Source organism: Bombina bombina, chromosome 6 (genome assembly GCF_027579735.1).
Source record: "Bombina bombina isolate aBomBom1 chromosome 6, aBomBom1.pri, whole genome shotgun sequence".
NCBI classification, from domain to species: Eukaryota; Metazoa; Chordata; class Amphibia; order Anura; family Bombinatoridae; genus Bombina; species Bombina bombina.
This window is the reverse complement of record NC_069504.1, coordinates 956117570-956142687: the sequence shown is the minus strand read 5'-3', so window position 1 is coordinate 956142687 and position 25118 is coordinate 956117570. Positions and strand designations below refer to the sequence as shown.

At 38.0% G+C, this 25118-nt stretch overlaps 1 protein-coding gene across 1 annotated transcript in view; it reads right to left on the bottom strand.

The window, feature by feature from the left end:
- Positions 1-24345, bottom strand: part of PCDHAC2 (protocadherin alpha subfamily C, 2) — a 149255-nt gene extending 124910 nt beyond the window's left edge. The window contains exon 1 of the mRNA XM_053719599.1: positions 21853-24345. Within this exon, the coding sequence (XP_053575574.1) occupies positions 21853-24345 (2493 nt within the window). The remainder of the gene's footprint in view (positions 1-21852) is intronic.
- Positions 24346-25118: the final 773 nt, after the last annotated feature.

Genomic DNA, 25118 nt, shown 5'->3' with positions numbered 1-25118 from the left:
CCATAGAATATACATTTGTTTCAGTATCTATAATACATTTTAATAATTATTATTAATTTTTAAATATTTTATATGTAATATTTTAATAACGCAATGTAAGATTAGTCAATCTTCATGTGCGCTAACCAGACACTGCTTTAGTCCTAGAGAGTGAAACCTTTTACATTCATATGTCCTTTATTATATATTAAATATGATAAATATTTGAAAATGTTAATGTTAAATATATATTTATATCTATATATCTATAGGAATAGATATACAGGTATAGGTATGTACAGATATATAGAAATATTTATTTAAAATAAAAATTAAATTATTCTGTGAAGAACATTGGAATGTTAAATATGTACAGTAAATATACAGTAAAACACAGAAATACATAAATGCAGATTTACACACACACACACACACACACACACACACACACACACATATATATATATATATATATATATATATATATATATACTATACATATACTGTATATATATATATATATATATATATATACATATATATACACATATTTAGACATGTATATGTATGTATATACATTATAGCCTTTTGAAGTCAAACACCTTGTCATATACCATATACTTTTTAACCCTTATAACTTTATTTTAACCCCTTAAGGACCGGGCACTTCAGACAAAAACTTCCCCAAAAGCCCTGAGCATTTTTAGCATTTTTGCCATTACTACATTTAAATAGAAATAGAGCCTGTTTTATATATTTACCTATCAAAACTATATATATATATTTTTTAGTAGACAACCCAAAGTATTAGTAGTGTAGTGTAGATGCCCCCCTGATTACCCTTCCCCCCTCCCAGATCCCTTTCCCACAATGGATCCCACATAGGATCCCCCTTATTGCCCTTCCTCCCTCCTTCCCCCTCACTTTCCGATCTGTGTAGCATGGCATAGCGGTCCTGCTCTCCTCCTGTCCCCTCCAGTGATGGGCTGCCCACCTGCCTCCCTCCTTACGCTCCCACCCACCCACCAACGATCGGCACCACAGCTGTCTGCATCAGTAACTTTGCAAATCTATTTCTGCAGTGCTTCACCTTAAAGAAACACTATATTCTTTAAAATTAGGAGGGAGATTTATCAAGCAGCCGATGCTGCTTGCTCCGCCGAAAACCTAAGTTAAGAATTAAGATTGAAACCCCCTGCTAGCTGCAGGGGGAGGAATTGCACAAGTATTTCTTGTGCAATGTTAAATGCTGACAGCGTATGCTTAGCGATGTCTGGCTGACATTGTTCCCTATAGCGAATCATGTCTGCCTGACATTTGTTAAATCTACCCTTAGATCTTGATATTCTAAAATCTCAAGCTGTTTACTGTCCCTTTAAAGGGACACTCAAGTTAAAATTAAACTTTCATGATTCAGATAGAGCACACAATTTTCCAGTTTACTTCCATTAACAAACTGTGCACAGTCTTTTATATTTCTACACTTTTTGAGTCACCAGCTCCTACTGAGCTTGTGCAAGAATTCACAGAATATACATATATGCATTTGTGATTGGCTGATGGCTGTCACATGATACAGGAGGATCGGAAATAGACATAACTTTGACTATTCTCAGAAAAAAAATCTACTTCTCATTTGAAGTTTAGACTAAGTGACAATGCATTGTCTTTATATCATGTATTTGTTAATTATGCAAATCTACTGTATGTACTGGTCCATTAAGCAAACTTCTAAATCACCTTGCAGTTTGGAGTTTATACTGTCTTTATACTATGGATTGTTCTGACACATGCACACAGAAAATATTTACACATTAAGAGCTAGATAAGTTAAAAATAGGTAGTAGGTGTTCTGTTCTTTGTTTTTCTTTCCTCTCAGACCCTAAAGGGGCATATGTATGAAGGTCTGGCGGACCTGATCCGACACTGCGGATCAGGTCCGCCAGACCTCGTTGAATACGGCGAGCAATACGCTCGCCATATTCAGCATTGTACCAGCAGCTCACAAAAGCTGCTGGTGCAACGCCGTCCCCTGCAGACTCGTGGCCAATCGGCCGCCAGTAGGGGGGGTGTCAATCAACCAGATCGTACTCGATCGGGTTGATTTCCGGCGATGCTCAGAGCAGGCGGACAGGTTATGGAGCAGCGGTCTTTGTGACTGCTGCTTCATAATTGCTGTTTCTGGCGAGCCTGCAGGCTCGCCAGAAACACAGGGCATAAAGCTCCATACGGAGCTTGATACATATGCCCCATTGTCTCAATCTGGACAGAGGAGGGATGATGTAGCATGGAGCAGGCAGCAGGGAGGAGGCAGCATGGAGCAAGAAAGAGCCAGCATGGAACAGGCCGGACAAAGGAGGTAAGCCTTGTCTGCGCTTTTCTGCGAAAAAACTGCGGACAAAGGAGGCAGCAGAGAGGAGGCAGCATGAAGCAGGCAGGATAGAGAAAGCAGCATGTAGTAGGGAGGAGGCTGCATATACAGTATATATATATATATATATATATATATATATATATATCACATGTGTTTTCTTGTAGCCCTCTTCTTAGCTACTCTGTTCTATGTTTTTCTTTCCTCTCAGACTCCAAAGTCTCAATCTGGACAGAGGAGGGAGGAGGCATCATGGAGCAGGGGGGACACAGGAGGAGGGAGGCAGCATGGAGCAGGGAGGACAGAGGAGGAAGCAGGTCGGAGGCATCATGGAGCAGGCTGAACAGAGGAGACAGCAAGGAACAGGGAGAAGGCAGCATGAAGCAGGCAGGGCAGAGGAGGAATGAGGCAGCATGGAGGAGGGAGAAGGAAGCATGAAGCAGGCAGGATAGAGGAGGCAGCATGTAGTAGGGAGGAGGCTGCATATACAGTGTATATATATATATCACATGTGTTTTCTTGTAGCCCTCTTCTTAGCTACTCTGTTCTGTGTTTTTCTTTCCTCTCAGACCACAAAGTCTCAATCTGGACAGAGGAGGGATGATGCAGCATGGAGCAGGCAGCAGGGAGGAGGCAGCATGGAGCAAGGAGGAGCCAGCATGGAGCAGGCCGGACAGAGAAGGCAGCAGAGAGGAGGCAGCATGGAGGAGGGAGAAGGCAGCATGAAGCAGGCATGATAGAGGAGGCAGCATGTAGTAGGGAGGAGGCTGCATATACAGTATATATATATATATATATATATATATATATATATCACATGTGTTTTCTTGTAGCCCTCTTCTTAGCTACTCTGTTCTGTGTTTTTCTTTCCTCTCAGACTCCAAAGTCTCAATCCTGACAGAGGAGGGAGGAGGCATCATGGAGCAGGGGGGACACAGGAGGAGGGAGACAGCATGGAGCAGGGAAGACAGAGGAGGAAGCATGGAGGAGGCATCATGGAGCAGGCTGAACAGAGGAGACAGCAAGGAACAGGCAGAAGGCAGCATGAAGCAGGCAGGGCAGAGGAGGAATGAGGCAGCAAGGAGCTGGGAGGACAGAGGAGACATGAGCAACATAGAGCATGAGAATTAAGCAAAAATTAGGCATTTTTACAGGAGGAGGAAGGAGGGAGTTTCAAAGAAGGGAGCATGGAGTTTTAAAGGATGGTGGAGAGAGTTTTATAGGATGAAAGAGAAAGAAGGGAGTTTTATAAGAAGGAACATGAAGTTTTAAAGTAGGGAGGAGGGAGTTTTACAGGAGGGAAGAGGAAGGAGGGAGTTTTACAGGAGGGAAGAGGAAGGAGGGAGTTTTACAGGAGGAAGCATGTTGTTTTAAATGATGGAAGAGGAAGTTTTTGAGGAGGGAGCAAGGTTGTCCTAAAATAGACATTGTGTGTGTATATATATATATATATATATATATATATATATATATATATATATATATATATATATATATACACACACACACACACACATTTTCACAAATACTGCATCATCTTTTCACAAATCAGTCTTCAATGGCCCTGAATACTGAAATAAAAATAAAAAACTATGACTCAGATCAGACTCTAAGAATCTAAATGGGATTGTTAATCAAATACATTGCAACATTTGAGTGTTTCCATTATTATCAAGCTATTCTTAAATAACCTAAAACATGTATACAGGTTCTTTATGCTATCTGCAAAACTATCATTGTCTGTCATTAAAATACAAACACTACACTTTTTACTCCAAAATATATACTGTATATAGGGAATGATAGCTTTATTATCTATTCAACGCACAAATGTATCCCTCACTCTACATATTGTTTTTTTCACACAATGCTGTTCCTTAAGATTCTTTTTTTTCCTCTCTTTCTTTTTTCTTTTTCTGTCTGAATCTAGCAATTGAGTAAATATTCATTTGTTTGCAATAGTGACTCATATGAACTAACATGCTCTGACATTCTGCTCCTGCTAAATCAACAAGCAATGTAACATTTTCACTGCCAGGAGAGCAACATTGAGTCTGACTCAATATAAAGGGCACAAATAAACAATAACAATAAATAAAACAGATTTAATGTATTTATTAATATATAAAAAAATGTTCAAAACTGGATATAAACATCACTGATCTAAAAACCATGGGGATAATTTTTCTGTGTTTGAAAATTGTGACCAATGATTGGTTACAAATGGTTATGATTTGAATTATGGTTAATCATGCAAAATTAAATACTGTATGTATCAAGATGTTGTATCTGGTTCTGCAGTGGCCAAAACATATCTATATGTTTGGATGTGCCGTTTAAGGGCTAGATTACGAGTGACGTGCTAACAGTTGCGTGCAAGCGATAAGTGGTTTATCGCAGCTCTTTGTGCGTGACAGAAGTAGTGCACGTATTACAAGTTTAAAGTAAATGCATTCAGTTATAATGGCTAAAAGATATTAAGGAGTAGATTTATCAAACAGCGGATGCTGCAATCTACCCGCTTAGTTTCAGGTTCCCCTGGAACATAAGTTAAAAAGCAGCGGTCTTAAGACCCCTGCTCCTTAACTCGTCTGCAATTATCCCAATCAGATATGATCGGATGTTTGACACCCCCACTAGCAGCTGATTGGCCGTGAATGTGCAGGGGGCGGTATTTTACAAGCATTTCACATGAAAATTGTTTGTATTGCTAGAGAGGTAAAATATATGACAAAAAGCATATCCCAAAATACGGCTAGATCACGAGTCTTGTGTTAGCCTTAAAAAGCAGCGTTGAGAGGTCCCAACGCTGCTTTTTAACGCCCGCTGGTATTACGAGTCTGGCAGGTACAGGTGTACCGCTCACTTTTCTTCCGCGACTCGAGGCTACCGCAAATCCCCTTAAGTCAATTGCGTATCCTATCTTTTCAATGGGATTTGCCTAACGCTGGTATTAAGAATCTTGGAAGAAGTGAGCGGTACACCCTCTCCTGTCAAGACTCCTACCACATTTGAAAGTCAGTAGTTAAGAGTTTTATGGGCTAACGCCGGAACATAAAGCTCTTAACTAAAGTGCTAAAAAGTACACTAACACCCATAAACTACCTATTAACCCCTAAACCGAGGCCCCCCCCGCATCGCAAACACTAAACTAAATTTATTTTTTCAAAAAAGCTTTATTTAAAACATATTTACATACATTGTATGCGATAAAGATAACAAGACAAAGCTGAAATCATACAAAATTGCAAGATAACTTGGTGCTATAGACTATCGACTGTCCCATTGCTAGTGTCACACATTGTCTATTATTGCTGTTGTTCTTTGTTCTTCAGTTTCTCGTATTGTTGGATTGAGCATTTACTGAGTTCAGTCAATACAGGATTAACATAGGTCAAGTTCAAATCTTTCTGACATCAAGGTTAAATATTTCTAGAGTCCGGTTTTGTTCCGGATTCACAGGGCACAACATGTCTATGTAATATATAAACAACTATCAATATACAATCAATAAGATTCTAACCACTCGAGCCTCTCCATGCAGTAACTATAGAGAGTTATTAGGGGAGACTGATCCCCTTACATTATGTACCTCAGCTTGTGTTTAGAGTGTGCCTCTGATTGTTAAGGTTTGGAGAAATTTTGTTTCCACCTGAGTGTCATTAATTTGTGTGTTTCCGTGGTGCCTAATTGTAAATGGTGGTATCTTTCCAAGTGGAGAAAATTTTCCACTTGTGCTCTCCATTCCTCTACTGTGGGTATTGTGCTCGATTTCCAGTGTTTAGGAATTAACGATTTAGCACTGTTAATCATAAGATTTAGGAGGTGTTTGGCTATATTATTGCTGAGTTTGGGGAGAGACAGGTATAGAAGGATTAGTGGGTCGTTGGGCAGTTGTTTTCCTATTATATCTGACATGTGTCCGAGTATCTCCGACCAGAATGCGTCCAATCTATTACAGCTCCACCATATGTGTGTTAGATTACCCTCCTCTCCGCAACCCCTCCAGCATTTGTTGCTCGCTGTCTTGTGTATTTTGTGCAGTCTGCTAGGAGTAAGGTACCACCTCATGAGAAATTTGTAATTTGTTTCCAATACCCTAACAGAAATGGACAATTTTTTGGTTGCAAGAAATGCTTTTTTGCCAGCCCCTTACTGTTTTGTCTGTCCCTAACTCTTTCTCCCAAGTTCTAGTGTAGTTGGGTAATATTTGTGTGTCTCCTTTCAGTAATTGTTTGTATAATATAGAAATTAAATGTCAGGGGGTAGTTTTTGATAGGCAAAGAGTTTCAAAGGTGGTTAGTTTTCTGGTCAGGTACTGTTTTTTGGGATGTCTGTGAATATAGTGGCATATTTGTGTGTATGTATACCAGTTTACAGAGATATCTGGGTGGGAATCCGTGATAGATTCCAAGGGCCTAAGTTTCCCATCCTGAAGAAATATAGATAGAATTCTATGTTTAATGTAGATCCCAGGTGCCCTCTGGCTTTCTTTGTGATTCCAAGGGAGAACCGGATTGTTGCATATGGGCTGCATGGGGGAGAGGGTATTAGATATGTAAGTAGAAGTGTTTGTCAATCTGTCCCACGTCTGAAAAAACTCATCCAGCACCTGGTAGTGTTGTATAATTGCAGGTCGCTGTCTAGCAGGGAGCCACGCTGCCATGCCAGCGTTGCTCAGTCCCATTATATGTCTATCAATTTGGACCCATTGCTTGTGAGTGTTGTTTGTGCACCATTCTACTAGATTTTGTAGGGCTATTGCTGTTTTGTATGCATAGACATTTGGAATTCCTAGCCCTCCGCTTTCTCTGGACAAATACATTGTTTGTTTAGCTATTCTTGGTTTAATTCCCTGTCAGATGAATTGTTCCATTAATGATTGAATCTTAGGTAAGTATTGATGTGGGAGTTGTATAGGGGTGGTTTGCAATAAATATAAGAGCCTGGGGAGGACATTCATCTTTAGTACATTTATTCTGCCTATCCACAAAATGGACTTGCTCTTCCAGCTAGAAAGGTCTGTAATTAATGTAGCTTCTAGCTCTTTATAATTAGCCTGAAATACTACTTTAGGGTCTGTCGCAAGGTAGACACTGAGGTATTTAAGTTTCGATTTTTGCATTTTTAGTGGACAATTTTGTGTCAGTTGATGAAACACTTTTTCATTGTACGTTAAGTTTAGCATCTCTGATTTGGTGGTATTTATTAAAAAATGGGACACCTTCCCTTAGCTCTGAAGTATTTCTAGTGTCATTGGTAAGGACTTCTCTAGCTCCGTGAGTGTAAGTAGGACATCATCTGCATACAATGCTAACTTGTGTTCAGTGTCACCTACTTGTATACCTTTAATTTGTGTGTTATTTCTGATTTTTTTTGTGCCAGTGCTTTTATAGATAACGCAAAAAGGACTGGTGAGAGTGGGCACCCCTATCTTGTTCCATTTTTAATATAAAACTTATCTGACAGCAGGCCATTTACTTTAATCTTAGCCATAGGACATGTATAGAGGGTGAAAACGTGTTTAATAAATTTGTCGCCAAATTTAATTTTATGCATTACTGCTTTTAGAAATTGCCAATTTACCCTATCAAAAGCTTTCTCTGCGTCAGTAGAAATCAGGACCGCTAGTATTTTGTTATGTTTAGCATGGGATATAAGTTGTAAAGCCTTTAGGGTGTTGTCCTTAGCCTCTCTCCCCCGGGATAAAACCTACTTAATCTCTTATTAATTTGGGTAAGAATTGGTTTATTCTATTAGCTAGAATTTTAGCGAAGATTTTGACGTCCAAATTCAATAATGAGATTGGGCGGAAATTCTCGGGCCTATTTGGTTCCTTCCCTGGTTTCGGTAAAACAGTAATGTGGGCTTCTAGCATGCTCTCTGAGAATCCATTTGTGTCTAGGAGTGAATTAAACATATTTGCTAACTGAGATACTAGGTGTTGAGGGTATGTTTTGTAATACTTCATGCTAAATCTGTCTGGCCCCGGTCTCTTACCGCTTTGCATGGTCTGAATTACTTTATTTATTTCTTCTATAGTTATAGGGAGTTCCAAGATATTGGTCTCTTCTGCATCTAGTGCAGGTAAATTTAGATCTGATAGATAACTCTCAATACTCTGTGGTGTAGTTGCGTCTTGTATGTTGCACAGTGATGTATAGTATTGTCTAAATGTCTCTGCAATGCTTTTGCTGTCCTTGTATATGGCCCCTTGTGTGTCCTTGACGTAGTGAACATGTGTGTTGAGTTGACGCTGTCTCAAGGGCTTTGCCAGTGATGTGCCTGTCTTGTCCTTTACATCAAAATATTTTTGTTTTAGTAAGGCGGCTTTTCTTTGATATTCTTTTCTGAGATAATTCCTAAGGGATTGTCTGATTTGTGTTAATGATGCTAAAATGTCGGTGGATTGCGGGTTTTGCTTGTGTTCTTTTTCCCAATACCCTATTTGTGCCAGTGTGGAGTTTAGAAACTGTCTGTTCTGTTTTTTTTCTCTTGCCTTCTGCGCTATAAGTTCCCCTATAACTACACATATGTGTGCCTCCCAAACAATCCTTTTAGATATTTCCTCTGAGTCATTTTCTTTAAAATAGTTGTCTAATGTCTTATCTATTGCTTGCTTAGTTAAGGGTTTTCCCAACATGTGCTTATCTAATCTCCATATATATATTCTATGTGGCATATTTGGCCATTCCACCACACATTGTACCGGAGCATGATCCGACCATGTGATGGGTAGGATCCTGGATTCTGTAATCAAGGATAGCCCTAATTGATCAGTAAGTATGTAGTCTATTCTGGTAAACGTATTATGTGGATTCGAGTAGAATGTGTAATCTCTGATGTGGGTGTTTATTGTTCTCCGTACATCATATAATTTCAGTTGGTGTTTATAGTTCTTAACAATCTTAATCACTCGCTTGGATGCACTAGTGGACCCTGTGGATGTATCTATCTGTGGTTCTAATGGTAGATTAAAATCCCCTCCCAGGAACAATGTCCCCTTGGTGTGGACCAACAACGAGTGGAATACTGTTTTAAATAGATGATGTTGATCTTTGTTTGGCAGATATATATTTGCTAGGGTGACTGGTCTATTATATAAGAGGCCCACTAAAATTATATATCTTCCATTTTTGTCTTTTTCTATGTATGTGGGTTGAAACTGGACTGAGTTTTTAAATAAGATGCCTACTCCGCCTTTTTTGGATGTACCAGAGGCCAAAAATATGTTCCTGTATTTATGTGTCAGTAGCTTTGGCTCTCTGCCTCTTTTAAAATGTGTTTCCTGTATAAACAGGATGTCGCCAGTGGTTTTGTATAGGTCTCTGAAGACCATAGATCTCTTTTCCGGGCTATTTAAGCCATTTACGTTCCCCGTTGTGAGTGTAAGTGAATGTAGATTTGACATCTTTTCAGTTTTGATTATTCTAAACTTATCTGGTATAAATATATTATCGTGTCCTAGCGATGTTTGTGACCCTAGATGGTGTCTGGTATTCTAGTGTGATTTGTCTATAGCAATATCTTGATATAAGACCTGTAGTCAGCATTATGCTTCTGCTAACAGTCTAAACAACAAAACAATATCCAGTGCTCAATTTCTTCTAAATTAGAAAGTGATAATATGAACTATTGCTACAGAAAGGCATCTAACAATACAAATTTCAAATATTATAACAGTAAATTCGGTTATAAGGGTAGTATCCCCACCCCCAAACGTATTTCAAAACATATTATAAATAAAGATAAATATACGACCTTTAGCTACAAAGGCATGTTCAGATGGACAGTCCAGGCTAGACAGGTTCTGATATCAGATGGCTGCTATATCTGTTGTTTGCATCCTTGCTGGAGAGTGATGAGTTGACTGTTCTGTCTGTATCACCGTAGTAGTAGGCCTGTCTGATTGTGCTTTCTCTTTTGTATAGGGCCTTTCTTCTTCTGGGTGTTTGATGTTAAGTTGTAGAACCTTGTTGAAGTGGGGAAGATCATCCAGATTTTTGAAAATGGCTGTGGTGTTGTCTTTGGTAGCAATGATGCTGACAGGAAATCCCCACCTATAAGGTATCTTTTGCTCTCTTAGTATTGATGTGACAAAGTGGAGGTCTCTTCTCTTCTGTAACGTTGTCGGGCAAAGGTCCACAAAAATCTGTATATGGTTGCCTGCAGGAGTGAATTTCTGTTTCTGCCTAGCATGGCGGAGAATTTCCTCCCTGTCCTTGTGATTAAGGAGTTTTAAGATTATGTCTCTGGGTGAAGCTTTTGGTGGTGGCTTTGCACGCAAAGCTCTATGTGCTCTCTCAATACAGACATCCGGGGAGTCATTTGTACCTTTGAGGGTTCTAAACAGATCTTGGAGGCATCCTTCTATAGCAAGCTGTTGTACTGATTCGGGGATACCGCGTATGTATAGGTTATTACGCCTACCCCTGTTATCAAGGTCTTCAACTTTTTCTAGCAGATGATGGATGGTCTGCTCTTGCTCATAAGCTAGCTTTGAGATATGTTGTATATCATTAAAGGTGGTATTGGGATTCTCCTCTAAGGCTGATACCCTGTTAGTAACTTTTGACAGATCTTTTTTAAGTTCACCATACTAGCCCTTGACTTCTCCAATGATTTCTTTTATATCTTCCTTTGCACATAAGGCTCTCAGATTGTCTTTGGTTAGTGGAGTGCTGGTTCCCGGTTCTATTGGCGGTTTCTGTGGTGCCTCAGATTCCTGAGCAGTTACTCTCTCCATTTCTGTGTCTGTAGAAATTGATTCCTGAGGTTTTAGATATTGGTGGATCGGTTTAGACCTGTTGTTTTTATCTGGTCTGTTTAATCTGTGGCCAGGCATGACCACTACAAAGAGTGCAGGTGAAGAGGTTATACTTTAATGGGTAAACAACCACCATAAACACTTGGGTAAAAAAAATTCAAGGAGCTTAGGAATATAACACCCAAGGTTTTTTACACAGTGGGTTCTGCGATTACGTTTGTGCTTGAGTTGCTCACTGTCAGCTGTATAGTGCTTATGTCCCTATAGCTCAAACATGCAGGAGGGAAAGTATTATTATGTGGGTACTTCACAGTATGTGGGGATCTCTGGCTACATACCGTCCACTGACTTCCTCATTGATGTTTTTTAAGCCCCTTAGTATAATGCCATTGGGGCCATGCAGCCTTCTTTCTTATATAATCCCTGTTTGTAGTTTGCTGCTAACCTGCACGAGTGAGACAGGTTGGACTATATCATGCCCTTCTGCAGTTCATGTAGCCTGACTTTTTCCCTCTGTCCCCTGCAGCTAAAATATCCATCCGGGACTTGCTCTCCCCTCCTTCTATTACCGCTCACATAACGGATCCCTCTCCTCTGTGTATACTGCTCTAGCGTATCTCTGCTCCTGTGTGGCCTGCGGTGTACCTTTATTGCCACCCCATGTAGTGGAGGAGGGTCTGACTGCGCTTCTCAATGCGACTGCTGCCTACGGTGCCCTATTCTCCCCTCCACTTCTGTGTCTGTTTCGGGGTTCACTCTCACCTTTTGTTATGCCCCAGGGTCTCTAGGATCTCTTGCCGCACTGAGTGCCGTTGCTGGAGCACCACGTGGGGGTTGCGTATGTCACTGTCAGCTGAATATGCAGTGCTCCCGGTGCAGTACTTTTTCTGTAAGTTCTCTCGTTGCGTTTTCTGGAGAGGTTCAGTGGGCTCCTAATCGATTTTTATATTGGCCAAGTAGCTTTTTTTTATCATGTTTGGGCAGTGGGGCCTAGGAGCTAGTGTCTTAAGTGGCCATTTCCCAGTGCGGCCAACCTCCGCCCCCTAAACTAATTTTTTTTAACCCTAGTCTGCCGACCGGACATCGCCGCCACCTACATTATACCTATGAACCCCTAATCTGCTGCCCCTAACATCGCTGACACCTACATTATATTTATTAACCCCTAATCTGCCGGCCTGACATCGCCGCCACTTTAATAAATGTATTAACCCCTAAACCGCCACACTCCCTCCTCGCAAACACTAGTTAAATTTTATTAACCCCTAATCTGCCGTCCCTAACATCGCCGACACCTACCTACATTTATTAACCCCAATCTGCTGGCTCCAATGCCCTTATACTGTATATATGTCTATATTTGTGTATATGTGTATTTATGTGTTTATATATGTATATATGTCTGTAAATACATAAATATATGTACATATAGACATATATGTAAACATATAAAGACATATATATATATATATATATATATATATATACTAATTCTTCTTGACCTGTCCGCAGCTTTTGATACAGTTGACCATCCTCTCCTCCTAAAAATACTACATTCATTTGGCATCCGAGAAACAGCCCTCTCCTGGTTTGCATCATATCTTTCAAACCGCTCGTTTTCAGTTTCCTTTAACAACATATCTTGTGATCCTATGCCTCTCTCAGTTGGAGTACCACAAGGCTCTGTCTTGGGTCCCTTGCTTTTCTCTCTTTATACATCCTGCCTTGGAAAACTTATAGCCTCCTTTGGATTCCAGTACCACCTATATGCTGATGATACCCAAATCTAGCTTTCCTCTCCTGATATCTCTCCCTCTTTACTCAACCAGATTTCTGACTGCCTCTCTGCAATTTTCTCTTGGATGTCTTCACACTACCTCCAACTCAATCTGTCCAAAACTGAGCTGCTTCTTATCCCCCCTCTTCGAGACATCTGACGCCTGACATTTCTCTGATGGTTGGATACTCTATTCTCAACACCTCACCCCAGGTCCGTTGCCTTGGGGTCACACTAGACTCAGAACTCACATTCAACCCACATATACAAACGCTTACCATATCCTGCCATTCACACCTACACAACATTTCCAGAATTTGTCCCTTCCTTACTCAAAAAACTAAAAAAAAACTTATTCATTCCCTCATCCTGTCACGCATTGATTATTGCAATCTACTCTTAATTGGCCTTCCAAAACACTGCCTCTCCTCCCTCCAATCTATTATGAATGCTTCTGCTAGACTCATCCACCTAAGCCGACGATCTACATCAACTGCTCCGCTCTGCCAGTCTCTACACTGGCTCCCCATACACTCCAGAATACAATTTAAAGTATTAGCCCTAACCTAAAAAGCACTCAACAGTCTAACTCCCAACTATATTTCCTCTCTCATCGTGAAATACTCCCCATCCCGTCCTCTTCGATCAACATCTGACCTACGTCTCTACACTCCTGTTATTTCTACATCCCACTGCCGCCTCCAAGACTTCACACGTGCTGCTCCTGTCCTCTGGAACGCTCTACCCCGCTCCATCAGACTGTCTCCAACCTTGTATAGCTTCTGTAAGGTTGATACAGGGTATTTGTGAGATACGTAGCCTGTATCCTTCTACCTTGTTAATTTTCTGATCACAGCTGTAAACCTGTAATTTGATATGTGTACCACTGACTGTTTAGGCAACTATTACCTTGGATAGATGCCTGTTAGTAAGTGGAATTGATAGAAAGAAGATTCTGTTTGTAATAGTATATTCTATTACAATATGCTGATAGAAGTGAGAACAGACACTGCTTGAGATCAAGCTGTTATGCTTGTTTAGGAAGGAGCAGTACCTGGAGAGATATTAGAACCGTGCTCTGAGTATAGTTCCAAATTAAGAACTTGCTAAGTACCTGTGTACTGATCTCAGCATGTGCTGTCTTGAATATAGGTGCTGCGATGCAACACAGTGGACGTCTGTGTGGAGAACAAAGCTTACGCTGTGAGAGCGAGCAGCTGCTGAGGTAGTGCAGCGTGAAACTGGGCGTATCGGTCAGCAGCGAGTTTGAGTGACACGTGAAGTCACAAGCCGATGTTGCCGCTGCTGAGCGGCGGATTCTCTGGAACAAACGCTACAACTGACAGCGTTAAAGTCCTGGCTTCACAAGTTGAATTCCACAAGTAAGATTTCTTTGGGGATGTGAAGGATGAAAACTCTCTATGAAATCCTTAGAAAGCTCTGTTTACGTAGATAGTGCAGGATAAGGATTAATGAATCAATCGTAGTTGAAAGCACAGGTTCACTGTTAAGAACAGCAGGTTGTAATCCAAATTTAGGCAGAAGTGTCTTTAAGTGAATAACTCCTAATGTGAAAGGGTAACTGTATTTCCAGTGAGGATAGCAGCTTAGGTCTCTCTGACTTGTCAGCACAAGGATCAAAATTACTAAGCACTAGGAACAGGGCGTAGGCAGGATATAAAGGTAAGGTAGGAGGGGTTAACAAGGTAGGCAGGTATCCAAAGGAATACCTGACAGCTTCAGACGATCCTTGAAACCCCACCTATTCAGAAAGGCTTACCATCTCTCCTCCATCCTGCATCCGAACCAAGCTAATACATGTACATGAACTGCCTGACTCACTGCTGCAAATACAACCGATGTAACAAGCTACCCCAACCTTATGTCTCTGCACCCTAAACCTATAGACTGTGAGCTCTCCGGAGCAGGGCCCTCTTCCTCCTGTGCTAGATTTGTTTAGTCTTGTTATGTTTTGTATTGTATCACAAATCTTTGTCATTGTATACCCCTCTCATTGTACCCAGCGCTATGGAATTTGGTGGCGCTATACAAATAAATGATAATATATATATATATATATATATATATATATATATACACATCTTTAGACATGTATATGTATGCATCTTAATGTTAATGCCCTTTGCCTGCCTTTTATTTTCTAACACCTGAGACCTCATATCTTTGAGCCCTTAACGATTTTCTTTGCAATATTTTTTTTGAATAATTTTTATTAGATGTGTTAGTATGAGTGTAAATGTACTTTTAAACGCACTTTTGATGAGTTTTCTAACACTTTATTGTTTTGCGAAAACAGTTAACCAGAGCTCTGAGAACGCAGTAATCATTCTAGCGCTCAAACAATTGTGTTTACTTTCAACTCGTAAAACCAGCTGTAAACCCGTTGAGCACAAACATCTGTGATAAACTCCTTATCGCCCGCCCGGAAATGCTAGCGCTCCACTCACAATTTAACCCAAAATATTTAAAACTATAATTTATCCTTTAAATTTTCAATGTTACTAAAAATTAAACTAATCATCCTTGGTCACTAACCTAAAGAAAGTGCAAATGTAAATATTGCATGTGCTTAGAATTACTGCTTAAAAGTGGTAATAAAGTGGTATGTGTCAATGAACCTGATCATTATTTGATGCATTATATAAGTGAATGTAATATAACAACATTATTTTTACATTTATATATTAAGCAAAACAGTTTAGAACCCAGATGACTGACTACGCTTTTTTAGCCAAAGTCAGTAATCATTGGCTGGCTCACTTTATTTTTAAAAAATGGCTCTTGGTATTAGAAAACTCTGCAGGTTTAAAATAATATAGATAACCGCCAACACGCGCATAGTTTTTATTAGTTTAAATTCTTATCTTAGAAGTGTTCCATTATTTTAGCTTATGAGTAATTTAATTTGTAAATAAGATATTTTTTATTTTTGTCAAACATACAGTTAAAGGGACAGTAAACACCAAAAATGTTATTGTTTAAAAAGATAGATAATCCCTTTATTTACCATTCTACAGTTTTGCATAACCAACACTGTTATATTAATATACTTTTACCTGTGTAATTACCTTGTATCTAAGCTTCTGCAGACTGGCTCCTTATCTTAGATCTTTTGACATAATTGCATTTCAGGCAATTAGTGTTTACTCTTAAATAACTCCATGGGCGTGAGCACAATGTTATCTATATGGCACACATGAACTAACACCCTCTAGCTGTAAAGACCCGTCAAATGCATTCATATAAGAGGTGGCTTTCAAGGGCTTAGAAATTAGCATATGAGCCAACCTAGGTTTAGCATTAAACTAAGAATACCAAGAGAAAAAAGCAAATTTGATGATAAAAGTAAAGTTGTTTAAATTACATGCCTTATCTTAATGAAAGTTTTGTTCCTTTAACCCCTAAATGCCGTTAGGGCATTCCATGCCTCCCTAACAGCACTGGAATTTAATGCTGTTAGGATGGCATGGAACGTCCTACCTTTCTTAGTGTCCTGCACCGTACTTCTTTAAGACAATAGGTAATCTAAATGGGCGGTGTGCCTAGCATTGTTGGCAGGCCTTCATGATCTGATCCCGGGCTTAAAATAACACGATCGCATTGATACATGCCTGATTTTATTTTTCAACCAAGTTTTTACAGTTAAACACTTCCCCTTAGCATGAAGAGGTTATCCTAGGAGATTTGTTTCTCAAAAGAAATCTTCAGCACAGAGTAGTTCAGTATAGCAGGGAATTCTGGGTAAATGCATGCACATGAGCTGTGCCCATTTTGCTTATACTTTTATAAATAAAGTTTCTCTCATATTAATTCAATGCTCTTTAAGAACACACTAAAAACATAGCAGGGAAAGAAGCAACCAAAAGCCAATTTATAGACAGCTGTTTCATTCTCGTTGGAACTAATCCACACACAGATGGCTTCTGGTAGCTTTCTAGTAGTCAGGGTATCTAAACCATTCACAATATAGGTTATAGTGAGCACAAGGTGAAAGAAAAGGTCTCCACTGTAAATTATATTTAGAAAATAATTAATTGTGTAGTGTCACATCCAGACATGCTAGAAGATTTGTCTTACCACACAAATGCATTAAGGAAGTCTCCTAACTCATTTTGTTTATAAATGTGCCACACAACAGATATTTTTGTATTGCATATTATCATTATTATTCGTGGAGAGCTTTTCTCTCATCTTATCATTCACAACAACCTTTGCAAATTAATATTTGATATAATAATCATAATAATAATAATATTAATACAATATAACAAAATATAATATAATAAACAATTGTTGTAATAAATACAAAAAACATTTGGCAAACTGTTATTGAACATCTATTCTTACGTCAAAAATCATGAACACTTATAGAAGCTATTACTAAACTGTTATATAGGCAGAGCACCCAACAATTCCCATTTTGCACGACTGTCAAGGGTTGAGATATCTGACTCACTTTCCCTCCCCAGACCCTGTCTAAAATCATGCCCAAATCAGTTTTCAGACTGTGCTACACTGGCCATGCCTATGCCTGCCCTATACCAGCCAACACTGTCTCCACTCAAGATTGGTACCTACTGTATGTGTAACATAAACATTTCCAGAGTTCTAAAAAGATAAACTAATGCAAAACATAGCATAAGATTTACTGAAGAACAAAGCAAATTAATAGTCATAAGGAAAAACATAAAAGAAAAAAATGCAAGGATATGAAAACTATGTGCTTATCATAGCAAAATACATCATAACCACATTTTGTTTTTTATCTATTTAATAAATATTAGTTTTAGCACAATTTCAATATTTAGTTTTCATAGAGGTGTACATATTCAAGGAACAGATGAATGTCAGTACTTCTAACTACAGGTGGAGAATAAAAATTACAGTACTTGTAGAATATTTATTTTAAAGTGACAGCCAGCATGCAAACATGCAAGGTTTGGCTTTCTAATATATTGCATATGTAAAGCACAGAGGTTTGTATATAAAATCTTTATTTATGCATAATAAAACTATGTTGCAATAGTTTTACATGATTTATTTTGCCCCTTTCATGTAATTTAGCTGTAACAATTGAGCAATTTCTAATAGTTGGAATTTGAAATACACCCTATTGATTAAAGTCTATATCTGCTGTATATCTAATTGGCTTCCACTGATAATTGCAAATAAATGCATTTTTTATTAATTGTATAACTGTAGCTAGCATGACTATCTGCTGACTAAAGCCTAGATTGGATCCTTCATATAAGGCAATGGTGGGAAGAGTTTGGCTATTGTCAAATAATTGCAGAAAAGAAGGATTTTATTTGGAAAAAAATATTAAGACTTGACTGATATTTTATGCTTTAACAGCACAATAGTAATGTACGGTATTTACAAGATCTTTACTCTCCCTTTATTGATAAATTAATATAATATGAGAAAACATTATACAGTATATATACAGTACATATATATATATATATATATATATATATATATATAAAAATATATATATATATACATATAACTATATATATATATATATATATATAAATATACTGTGTGTGTATATATATATATATATATATATATATATATATATATATATATATATATATATATGTTTGATGGTAATATTCACAATTATTTGAATATTTGAATACATTACATTTTTAAATATTTAATCTTATAAGAAGTGCATTTCCTACTTTTCTAAACTCTAATGTCAATGCTGGAATGCTGACAGAGATTTCCTTCCTGCTTATTGCTAATACTGCAGAACAGTAGCAATCTATGAACTTAAATACGCTGTCTTTAAACTTTACAGTAATATCATGGCTGAATTTGTCATTAAACAATGTATGAACTCTCTTGGGATGGCTTCCCTCAGAAGAGCTGCTTTTCTCATTGGTCAAGTGATGCCATTTTTGCAATCTAAAACCCATTATCCTACATTTGGTCTGCTGCACAATTAATGCCCAGTAGAATCAATCAATGATGCCCAAAGGACTCCGTAGATTCTTGTTGGCGCTTCACTGTCCAAACGGGCCAACATTTATTAGGGTTATGTAATACTCTAGGCATTGTAGAATTATAATTTTAGTTTATAGCTATAATCTCCTTCTAGTTTTTGTTCATATTAAAAACATATTTCATATAGGCTTTATCAAGGTAGGATATTTTTTTTCTTCCTTTTTAACTATGAGACTAGCATGGGAGATGCACAAGATGCCAATCTTGCATGCTTCTGATTAGTATCAGAGGTTGTGTATGCTTCCAAGAATCAGCACCATGGACAGTTAAAAAAGGCAACATGTGATAAAAGTTGTTTTGAAAGTATCAAGGGCAAGTTTGCTTTGGAATATCAGTTTAAAATCATTATAATAAAGCTATGATCTCTATCTCTGAAGATCTAAAAAAGCAGGTCTTTGTAAATGGCATATAATCTACTAAACACAATTTGTAGTTGAGACAGGTAAGTGCAGAACTCTAGACAGGGAAGTCTTCCTTATGTTATGCAGGTTGAAATTGGCTGAATTCCCGTCTTATCTATCCGAATATCCACACAAATGAGTTAAAGGGACAAAAAGCAAGTTGAGATAGAGACAAAATAATATAATATTTACTTTAATTACTTTACCTGCAAATGTATACTGCAGCGCCTCACCATTAAACCTTTCTTTTAGTTTCTGAATTGTAAAGCTCTAACTCCCCCCCACACAATTCCTTTTATTTCCGTATCTATGTTTATTGTTCTTTTGGTAGAATGCAAAAGTGAATTTGGATTATCTGCTGGAGCATGCCTAGAAAATGTGAACTCAGTTGAAATACAATGGCCTCTATTTATCAAAGGTCTTGCGGACCTGATCCGACAGTGCGGATCAGGTTGGCAAGACCTCGCTAAATGCGGAGAGCAATACGCTCTCCACATTTAACATTGCACCAGCAGCTCACAAGAGCTGCTGGTGCAACGCCGCCCCCTGCTGACTCGCGGCCAATCGGCCACCAGCAGGGAGGTGTCAATCAACCCGATTGTACTCGATCGGGTTGATTTCCGGCGATTCCTGTCCTTCTGCTCAGAGCAGGCAGACAGGGTTATGGAGCAGCGGTCTTTAGACCGCTGCTTCATAACTTGTGTTTCTGCCGAGTCTGAAGACTCACCAGAAACACGGGCCCACAAGCTCCGTATGGAGCTTGATAAATATGGGCCATAGCTTGTGTCTAAACACTTATAAGAGGGGTGGTGTTAGCTGCTCCAGGCAGCTTAGCTATGTAATTAATTTTTCTTTTTTTTGAAAATTATTTAAAAATACTTGACAGCAATTTTTAAACAATTTTTAATGCAAACTATTTAAAATTAATTAACCCTTTTAAGATATGTACAGATCTCAAACTGTTGTATGGCACTTTAAGGCTAATTTCTGACAGGCCAGCTTTAAAGGGACAATAAAGTCAGAATGAGTCAGATAGAGCATACAATTTTAATCAACTTTCCAATTTTCTTCTTTTTCACTTGTTTAAAATTGTATGCTTTATCTGAATCATAAAGAAAACCTGGATATGATTTCATTTTTATACATGTCCATTTACATTATAAAATTGGCCTACAGGGTAGTTGTTTTCAAGGTAACTCTTTAATCCATAGAAGATAATACACATCAAGATCAATCACTACTTCAAGATAAAAAAGCTAATACAATATAAATACAAAAGTTTTAAGGCTATTCTACAAAGCTGGGCTGAACATGTGACATATTCAAGATAACATATGAATACGCATTCCCTTTGCAGATGTATTAGAAAGGTAAAGCTTTAGAGAGCAACCAATTATAAGGTGCTTGCTAATTCCATGACTGACTTGATTCCCCTTACACTGCTTTATTAAAAGCCTTTTTTGTTTGTACATTCATAGCCCATCTTCGGTCTTGCAAATGGTGTTTATATGGACATAAACCCCAAACTTGTTCTTTCAAGATACAGATAGAGCATACAATTTTAAACAACTTTTACTTATATTATTAAATGTGCTTCATTCTCTTGGTATCATTTGTAAAAAGAGCAACAATGCACTACTGGGAGCTAGCTGAACACATTTGGTGAGCCAACGGCAAGAGGCATATATGTGCAGTCGCCAAACATTTCTGCTCCTGAGCCTACCTAGGGAGGATTTACAACAATGGATACCAAAAGAACTAAGCAATATAGTTAATAGAAGTGAATTGGAAAGTTGCTTAACATTGCATGCTCCATCTAAAGCATGAAATCAATATTTGGGGTTTAATGTCCCTTAGATGTATTCACATACTTATGTCTGAGTTGTTTATTTTTGTTTTTTAAATTGCATCCTATAATAAGACAAAGATTTTATTAAGGCAAATGAGCAAACTCAAGTCATTAACATTCGTTAGAATAAACTTCCTATTGCTTATTCATGCACTTTAATTTAATTAATCTTTCTTCCTCTATACTTAAGAAAAAGGTTTGCTAATGTAATCAAAAATTGTTAGCACACTGTTAGATAATATTCAGCAAAAAAGCAAATGTAAAGTTGGTACCCATGTATTATTGACCAAGTTATTCCCTTATTTTACAAATCTGAAAAAAAGCAGCCAGTTATGAAAACATTTTAAGTGCTGAACCACATCCAATAAGTTAAACCACTCATAGAGTGCTATTTGCAATTAAGGATTCTGGGTAGTGACATACAAGCAAAGGGCTTTTTCATCTGCCCACAATAATCATGGAACCACCAAGGATTTAATTGCAATCTAAAAATAGTTTTTGACATACTGTTGGTTTCAGATAAAGATGAAATAACCCATCCCACCAAATAAACAACACAATAAAGGAACTATACAAAAAATGTTATGAAAGCGGAAACTATCAATAATGCATAAATAGCAATACAAACAAGATAAGAACATTAAAGTATAAAGATTTGATGCAGCTCACCTCAACAGGAGTAGTAGTCTCACTTTTTAAAATAATCAGGTTTTGTACACTCTGTCCACTTTGCCCTGTCAAATGTCTGTCTGCAATAACGGCATGAGGGCCAGGCCCTCCTGTATTATAAAACATAAATGTGTCGCTTCCAGAGCCTGCTGTTAAGCACGCCTTGTAACAGTAAGTTTTTGTAAGTGATCCATTTCCTCTAACTTCAATAAAATGAGGTTGTACTTTCAAGCCAGGTGGTAGTCTAGGTTCAATGTTGTTGTTTGCCTGTTTATAGATGTCCACAGGGTTTTGTTTACTTACACCACAACAGCTAGTGCAACAAGAATTATCTTGCATCTCACACCTAAAGCATTTAATAATGATTAAAACAATGATTGTCAAAAGGAATATGAATGAAATTGAACATAAAGCAACAATCAAGTAGATTGTCATTTCTGAATAGTTTGTTGTATTTTTTACATATCTTCGTGTGTCAGGGATGATCTTTGAAACTCTATCCACAATGGCTACACTTATAGATGTAGATGAAGAAAGAGGTGGTTGTCCATTGTCGAGTACAAGTATTGTGAGATTATAGTTAATAATACTGTCATCCACAACTTTTCGAGTAGTCCTTATCTCCCCTGTGTGTAACTCTACTGTAAAAAGTTTAAGGTCTGTGGCTTTAGATAAATAGTAAAAGAGCCATGCATTTTGTCCTGAGTCTGCATCAATTGCAATTACTTTTGTGACCAGATACCCAGCATTAGCTGTTCTAGGAATCATCTCCACAGATGTGGATCCATTGCTGGTAGATGGGTACAGAATTGTTGGAGCATGATCATTTTGATCTTCAACATAAATATTAACAGTAGCAGAACTGCTTAATGAAGGGTTTCCAGCATCTTGAACTTGCACCACAAAATGAAATTCCCTTATTTTTTCATAGTCAAATGACTGGCCTGCATAAATAGTGCCATTGTCAGATTTAATAGAGACAAAAGATGTGACAGGTAGCCCTTCAATATCCCCTGCAAGTAACATATACGAAACAAATGCATTTTCATTTGCATCCAGATCTATGGCTTTGACAGAAAAAAGTGACACCCCAGGAGCATTGTTCTCCATGATATAAACAGAGTATGATGCTTCTTCAAACATGGGAGGGTTGTCATTCACATCTGATATTTCCACATAAATGTTTTTTTGAGATGACAAAGGAGGAGTTCCAGAATCTGTAGCTGTCAGTGTAATATTATAAGACTGGCACTTTTCCCTGTCCAGATTGCCTTCGGTTACTAGCTTATATGTGTTTTTAAATGAATTTAATTTAAAAGGGAGGTTTGGTTCTATTGAAAGGGTGACCTTATTGTTTGGCCCTGAATCCTGATCAGTAACACTCATTAAGGCTACTACAGTTTCAGCTTGTGAGTTCTCAGCAACTGGGGAGTAATGTGAAGTTACAACTATTTCTGGGGCATTATCATTTACATCAATGATTTCAACTAGCACCTTGCAATGGCCTGCCATAGGTACAGAGCCCTTATCAGTGGCTTGAACATAAATTTCATACACTGATGCCTTTTCATAATCCACTGTGCCATTAACACGTATTTCTCCACTTTGGGAGTTAATAGAAAACAACTGTTTGACTTTCTGTGGAGTATAACTGCTAAATGAATAAGTGATTTCTCCATTTGACCCTTCATCTGGATCAGTGGCATTTAGTTTGACAACTAATGTGCCAGCTTGTGCATTCTCTAGCAGGCTGGACTTGTATGTTGATTTGTCAAATAATGGGGCATTGTCATTTGTGTCCATAACACGTACATATATTTGGGCCGTGCCAGATTTTGCAGGGCTGCCACCATCTATAGCTGTAAGTACCAACTGATGGAGGGATTTCTGTTCTCTATCTAAGGATTTTTTAAGTACAATTTCAATAAGTTTACTATTTCCATTGAAGGTTTTTAAGTCCAATGCAAAATGTTCGTTCACACTGAGCTTATATGTCTGAATTGAATTTGTCCCAATGTCAAGATCCTGTGCACTCTCTATAGGGAAGTGGGCCCCAGGAACAGCTGACTCACTGACATCTAAATAATAATAATTTCTAGGAAATTTAGGGGCATTGTCATTAATATCTAATATCTCCACCTCAATATTGTGTACCTCTACTGGGTTCTTAATCACAACCTCAAGGTTTATTATACAAGGGCCACTTGGCTGACACAGAGTTTCACGATCAATGGTGCGGTTTACAAATAAGACTCCATTACCAAGATTTACATCAAAATACTGTTTGCTGTTCCCAGATGTGATCTTAAATCCACGGGAGGGTAAACGTTTAAGGTCAAGACCCAGGTCACTTACTATATTCCCTACAAATGCCCCATGATTCAGTTCCTCCCTAACTGAGTATCTCAGCTGCCCTGTAGCCTGGCTTAGTAATGCTAGCACAGGGAGGAGGACATGTAAAGCTAGCCCTGTGCAACCCCTGGAAAAAGCCATTACAAAGACTGCAGCAGGTAAATAGCATTCATCCAACCCCTCCCCAACAAGCCCTACACCTCACATCCTTTTGCATGTACCCACAGCAATTTAACTGCAGCAGGTTACCATGTGTCGCCAGCATTCATTGCTAGATGATGGGATCTAGATGAGTCTGAAGGTGGCTGCTTTCCAAGTAAATCCATGGTATTGTTCTGGTCTCCCATAAATGGGACGATGTGAGGTAAGGCCTGTTAAATCCCCCAGACCTTGATCTTCCAGTAAGATTCTTAAAATATGCTCTAGTTGCTTTAATTCCTATAGTGTCATATTTCATTCTGTATCCCCAGCAATCCTTGTATCCTTCTTTCTCATGAAGCAGCATTCAGCTTCAATCCCTGCCCTTCTCTCCCACATCCTCCCCCTCCTTGTGGTCTCTTAAGGTGGACTAACAATATTGCAGCTCATTTAAATAAGTGTTTCTATACACACAGACACATACACACTCATATATATATATATATATATATATATATATATATATGTATATATACAGTATGTATATATATATATATATATATATTATATATATATATATACAGTATATATGTATACAGTATATATATATATATATATATATATATATATAAAATATATATATGTACAATATACATATATATATATATATATATGTATATATATATATATATATATATATATATATATATATATATATATATATATATAGCATCAGAAAAATAGAAGGCACTCACTGGGTCTTACAAAAACAATTT